This window comes from Oryx dammah, unplaced genomic scaffold (genome assembly GCF_014754425.2).
Source record: "Oryx dammah isolate SB20612 unplaced genomic scaffold, SCBI_Odam_1.1 HiC_scaffold_25, whole genome shotgun sequence".
NCBI lineage: Eukaryota > Metazoa > Chordata > Mammalia > Artiodactyla > Bovidae > Oryx > Oryx dammah.
In genome coordinates this window covers 100,016,318-100,022,732 of record NW_024070209.1, presented here as the reverse complement: position 1 = coordinate 100,022,732, position 6,415 = coordinate 100,016,318, and the positions used below count along the sequence as shown (strand labels likewise).

Here is a 6,415-nt window from a genome sequence, read left to right as displayed (position 1 = left end):
CCCCCCCCCCCCCCCCCCCCCCCCCCCCCCCCCCCCCCCCCCCCGGCGGTCATTCACGCATTCACCCACTTGCTCCTTGTTGCCGGGAGGAAATACGGTGTGGCCTTCATGAATCGGGGTTCACATTCCAGCTCCGCTGCATGCTTACCAGCTCTGTGGCCTTGGGCGAAATACCTAACCCCCCTCGTGTGAACTGGGCATGTGTTTGAAACGGAGTGACTCAGTTTCCCCATTTGCAAAACGGGCATCACAATAAGAGGGATTCATGAATAAATGACTGCAGAGCACTTAGAATAGTCCCTGGCACACACGTGACTAAATGCTCGCTGCTGTTCCATTCATCCACCCAACCAACAGCACCAGTGCACAGGCAGCCCTGCCCTGGGTGCTGGGGGACAGCTGTGAAAACAGGCATTTTCCCTGCTGCCTGGAGCCAGTGATGGACACGAACGAACCAAAGCTCACGCTCATGCTCTAGACTGTGACGGGAAGGTTAGGGCTGCAAGAACACAGAGGCAGGCCCTCTGCCCAATGCCGGAACCTGGAGCCTTCCTGGAGGAGGTGACCTCAAAGCCTAGCAGGGGAGAGCAGCTTGTCCACTGCTGCATCCCCAGGGCTTGGTACAGGGACCGGCGCGTGGTAGGCACTCGGTTGCTTTATGAATGAGATACGGGCGATCCAGAGAAGGCGGGAACAGGAAGTTTCCCCAGCCAATGCAACAGCAAAGGCAAAGACTGAGAGCAGAGAGGCAGTCTCCGGCCGTCATCGGCCCTGCTGACGGGGAGGTGACGCGGCCAGAGTTGGGGAGAGAGGGGCGATCCGGAGGCTGCTTGCATCTTCCTGGGTTTGGGGACTTCCCGCTCCTACAACGGCCGGGTCGATCCTGAGCCCAGAGCCAGGTGAGGCGGCCAGGGCCAGCTGGGCCCAGGGCCGTGGGGGCTGCTTCTGCGGTGGAAGCTAGTCATGGCGGCTGCCGTGACCCCCTGACCTGCCTGGGGCCCCAGCATTCCAGCCAGAGCCCCCAGGGAGAAGGAAGGAGGACTTGGTCCCCCCCCCCCGGCACTGGCCTCGGCCAATGCAAACACGGCCGCCCACTCGACAGGAAGACGCAGCGGAGCCAGGGCTCGGGAGACGCAGCCCGCGTCGGGCTCCGCAGGGGCCAGCAGGTCCTTCTGACGTCAGCTCCCACCGGGCCAGGCCCCGCTATCCTCTGGTTCCCTCTGCTCTGGCTGGGCAGACCGCTGGGTCCAAGAGCACACGGAGCGGCCTCCTAGTCCCGCTGTGTGGTTCCCTTGACCTAGAAGGTCCTCCCTTCTCGTATCAGCTCCCAACACCCTTCAGATCTCCAGGAGGTCCGCTCTGGGTATGTCCCCAGAGCGTAAATCTTCATCCACATGGTTCCAGGGGCCCAGCTTGTCTTCTCGCTCCGTGATGCGGGGCAGACACTGACCGGATGCTGGATGCCAGAGAACTGGTCCACCCGGGGACAGCCCCCAGCTGGGAGCCCATCCTCCACACCCCTGCAGCCTTCCCCGCACTCAGGGGCTCAGGGCTCACCTGCTCAGGGACTTAAGGGTCCTTCCAGGAGGTTCTCGGGAATTCAAGAAAGTGGACAAGCAGAAGGGAGACCCCACCGACCCGAGCCTAGCCAAAGGCTGAGGCTCTGACAGGCCTAACCTGGACGCTTATCATCCACAAGGGCAAGAGCACGGTGGGGAGGGTCCCAAGGTATCTGGTGGGACCCTGGGCACTGATTCCACGCTCAGAGCCTCAGCTTCCCTGTCTATACAGGATCAGATGGTGCTGGGATGGGGGTGCAGGCTTGGTGGGGTTCCCAGCACATGGGAAGGATCCCCCGATGAACATCCACCTCCACTCTTGCACCTCTCCCCACCCCTGGCTCCAGCCTGTCCACTTCCCAGGGCCTCTGTGGAGGCCGAGGAGCTGCCAGCCCCCACTGCTGCCTTTTATCCCAGACAGGAAGGCTCAGCTGGGTGACTGGACTCAGGGATTCGGAGCAGATGTCTGCAAGCTTGCAGGGGGCTGGGAAAGTGGCGACCTCCTTCCAGGGTGGACGGTCGCCTGTCCTTCCCCCGCCCCTCACCCCCCTCCCTCCAGAAGACCCGGGCCCCCCACTCCGGAGCTGCCACCCACGAGGTCAAGGAAAGAGGGGGCGAGGTCGGTAGTGGAGGCCCGAGGGCTGGGAGAGGCTCCCCCAACCACCTCCTCTGAGATCGGGGCCCCACTGGGAGCTCCTGAAGACCCCAGGCCTGTTCTCCCGTTACTGTGTCATCCGTGGCTCGGGGTGGAGAGAACCAAAGTGGAATGGAACCAAAGACGGGCCACATCCAGGGCTGCTGTGGGTTCCCAGCACCCCTCCTGCATAGACGGAACCCGGGGTCAGGACATGTTTTGGGAGCCAGCTGGGCGAATGTTTCTCAAGCCCTTTGGAAGAGGCCACCCTCAAGGGGAGCCGCAGCTTGAGCTGCTCTGAGCAGAGGCCCCTGGTCACACACAAGGACGGACCCAGCTCCTGTAAGCACTGGGCCGACCTGAGCTGGGTGGCCGGGACAACCACCCAGGAGGGGCTGCTCTCACCCCATTTGACAGGGCACTGGGAGGGGGTAGCATTCATGCAGTGAGTGGCTGTGCTGGGCGCGAGGGCAAAGGCTGCTCTGAGTCCTGGAGCAGCAAAAGAGGCCCTGAGCTGGGCCCAGAGCACAGGACGGAGGAGGTGATGCTGCACTCACTCACTCCCTCTCTGTGCAGACCCTTCCAGAGCCCCTCCTGCGTGCCTGGTGCTGTACAACACAACACAATGGGAAGAACAACGGTGTGTGTGTGTGTGTGTGTGTGTGTGTGGTGTGTGTGTGTGGTGTATATATATGTGCGTGTGTGTGCATGTGTGCATGTGTGTGTGCTTGTGTGTGGTGTGTATGTGCACGAATTTGTGGTGTGTGTGCGCGTGTGTGCGTGTTTGTGGTGTGTGTTGTGTGTGTGCAGTATGTGTGATTGTGTGTGCACATGTGTGTGGTGTGTCTATGTGCATGTGTGTGTGTTTGTGGTGTGTGTGCATGTGTGTGTGTGGTGTGTGTGCGCACGCGTTTGTGGTGTGTGTGCGCGTGTGTGCAGTGTGTGTGCACGTGTGTATGGTGTGTGTGTGTGTGTGTGTGTGTGTGCCCCACCCAGGGCCTGGCACACAGCGCGAATAAATGGGAAGTGCCCCAGATGAGACTCACCGATGCTCCCCACCCTCCTGCTTCATCTGTGCCTGCCCTGGGCTCCACCCACACAAGCCCAACCTCAGCCAATCCCACACCCTCTGTCACGGAACAGAGTGTCTCCCACAGCCTCCCCCAGTCCCAGATTCCTCCTCCTGTGGCCTTGGGGTCCTGCCAGGCCAGGCCAGCCAGGTCCCCCAGCCTCTCTCCCCGCACTGGCTTCCTGTCGCCCTGCTGGATGGAGACCCTGCCCCATCCCAGCCATCCCATTCCATCGACAAGCCCCACCTGGCAGGCCTGGCAGGTCAGTGGGCGGTGTCAAGGCCCATCAAGACCCCAGAGCAACTGAGCTTCTTGGGGTGGCAGTCAGCACCAGCCTGCTCTTCTGAGAAGGCTCAGCGTTCCCCCACCCACCACTTCAGTCCCATCTCCCAGCCCTCCCCAAGGCACTGTCACCCAGAGCTGGGAAGAACAGACTCCACGGGTGGGTGGAACTCATGTCAAGGAGTTTATGCTCGTCTCTTGGATATACACAGAGGCCAGTAACACTGAGCAGCTGTGTGTCTTTGGGCCAAAGACTTAACCTCTCTGAACCTCAATTTTCTCATCTGAAAAACAGGGATACATTCCCGCAATTCTTTATCCAGTCTCCGGATGTAGTGTAGAATTCAGAACTTTCCAGAGTTTGGAGAGATGATGCAGCCCTTTTATCATGGACTGTGTTAACACCCCCAGCTGGGTCTGGGGCCAACAGCCATATTCAAATAACATCTCAGTAACCAAACGTATGACTATTCACTCTAGGATCAACAAGGTCTATAAATAGCCTCAGGGCAGGTTTAGCAGCCAAAATGAGTGTATAAAAATACTCTTGAGTTCTCAAAGCTTTGGGAGATTTTGAACCCACAGATAAGGGAGTAGGGACAGTTTGAAACACTCCTTCCCTGAAAGGGCTCTGGAGTGGGTGGGGGGCCAGGAGGGCGTGTTTTATTTCCATTCCCTGCAATGGGGGCAGTGCCAAGAGTAAAGGGGTGGGTCCAGACTCCGGATTCTGATAGCCAGGGACCTAAGGGGCTTCCCAGACACTGCAGTGGTAACGACTCCGCCTGCTAATGCAAGAGACCCAAGAGACATGGGTTCGATCCCTGGGTCGGGAAGGTGCCCTGGAGTAGGAAATGGCAACCCCACTCCAGTATTCTTGCTTGGAAAATCCCACGGACAGAGGAGCCAGGCGGGCTGCAGTCCATGGGGTTGCAGAGTTGGCCACTACTGAACACATACATAAGGGCTCCTGCGCCCTGGCCTAGGGTTGGGTGGAGGGAGGCTTGGACACAACAGAGGGGCCAGGCCATCCGGTCCAGTTACCCGGCAGCCCGGTGAAACTCGGCTCCTGCCTTGAGGATAACCCTCCCTGTGATGGACAGGCTGGCTCCATCCCCGGGGACACCCCCAGGGACGGCACACAACCTCAGGGGTCACTGAACCCCAGAAGTCACCCAATAAGCCAGGACGAGGAGCCCAGGCCCCAGATAGCTGACCAGCTGACCCCGGGTAGGTCACCCCCCTCCTTGCCCAGAACAGCTCCCGGTCTAGGATGGACAGTCTTGGCATAGCTCTGGCACCCAAATCCACTGCTCTGTAAAGGGCTCCCAGGAGGCTTCCTATCTCTCCCAGACCCAGGGGACACCCATCAGTTTATCCTTTCAGATAGCGCTGGACATAGGTCCCATTCCTGCTGCGGTTGTCGTTCAGTCTCCCAGGAGGGGCGGACTCTTCCAGACCCCATGGCCTGCAGCAGGCCAGGACTCCCGGTCCCGTTCCTGAGCAACGCCCCCCCGCCCCCGCCCCCGCCCAGTCTGGATCCTATGGCTAACCCAGGGGCCCGCGACGGTGGGAGAGGGGACGAGGAGGCAGTGGTGCTGCCCCCCTGGAGCGCGCTTACCCAGGTTGAGGGTGATGTTGACCGAGGTGGGGTACTGCACCCCGAAGGCCATGGACGGGCTCTGCCACCACGTGCTGTCGTCCTGGCTGTGGAAGTCGGTGAGGTAGGAGGCATTGTGGTGGCGTGCGGGGTCGGCGGCATCGCAGCGCTGGCACGGCGCCCCCGCGCCCTGGGCGCCCACGTGCGGGCAGAAGTCCTCAGGCGGGTGGCCGCACGTGTGTGAGGCCTCGGCGAGCCGGCCGAACGCCGCGTTCTCGAACACGGGCAGGCAGCGCTGCGGGTGCCCCGCGCCGTCGTAACACGCGCCCATGCCCGCTCCGGCCGCGCGCGGCGCCAGGAGCGCCAGGCTTAACAGGAGCGCCGCCGCCGTGCCCATGGTCGGGCCCCCGACGACCCTGCGCTCGGCCGTGCGCGCCCGGCTCTGCGAGCCCGCCTCGGCTCCGGCTCCTCCGGTGGGCGCGGACCGCGCCTCCCCTCGGCGGGCGGGCCCCACTGCGGGAGGGAGGGACGGACGGCGGGCAGCACCCCCACCTCCCGACCGCTCCGTCTCTGGGCGCTCACCCCCACCTGGTGGACGTGCCCGGGAGTGCCCGGCTGGGGACTCAGCCCCGCCGGCTGCCTTGCCCTGGCTCTGCGGGGGAACCTTGGCTCTCTGAGCCTCAATGTCCTCATCTGTAAAATGGGATGGGTGGTGATACAGGTTCATTACTGCGATTGTGAGGTTTCAATGGCTGCTGACGGGGAAACCTCTCCCCAGTGCTTTTCCAGTCCTGAGATAAAAGGGGACATGCAGGTTTTTAAAAAATCTGGTCTTTCCCATTGCATGTTTCCTCTCAGCAGTGAAGTCACCCTAGGCAGGATCCTACCATGGTTCCTTACGTCTGCATGGTTCCATTAACTCTGAAAATTGCTTTTGCTGCTGGCTTTTCTCTGCTCTCAAAGCAGAGATTCTAACCTGATATTTGTGACCAAGGATTTGTGTTTCATCTGCAAACATCACTTGAGAGAGAAGCCTTTCATTCCCCCACCCCCAGGAGATGCCCCCTTATATTCTCCATTCATTAAAATTAGTAAACCAAGAGAGAAAGTCATATGCTCGTATAAATAGATGCTAGAGAAAACACTTGATAAAACTTAGTAGCCTTTCCCAGAAAAACTCTAAAGAAAATAGGAATAAATTTCTAAACATGCTCAGGACTATCAGATGTTGCTTGAGACTGGGAAGGTAGAAGTGGGTGGAGGATCCATTCAG

General features: G+C 60.2%; 1 protein-coding gene across 1 annotated transcript in view; it reads right to left on the bottom strand.

Moving 5' to 3' along the window:
* LAMC3 (laminin subunit gamma 3) overlaps nucleotides 1–5,565 on the bottom strand; it is a 66,962-nt gene extending 61,397 nt beyond the window's left edge. Inside the window, exon 1 of the mRNA XM_040225405.1 lies at nucleotides 5,164–5,565. Within this exon, the coding sequence (XP_040081339.1) occupies nucleotides 5,164–5,539 (376 nt within the window). The 5' untranslated portion in view covers nucleotides 5,540–5,565. The remainder of the gene's footprint in view (nucleotides 1–5,163) is intronic.
* Nucleotides 5,566–6,415: the final 850 nt, after the last annotated feature.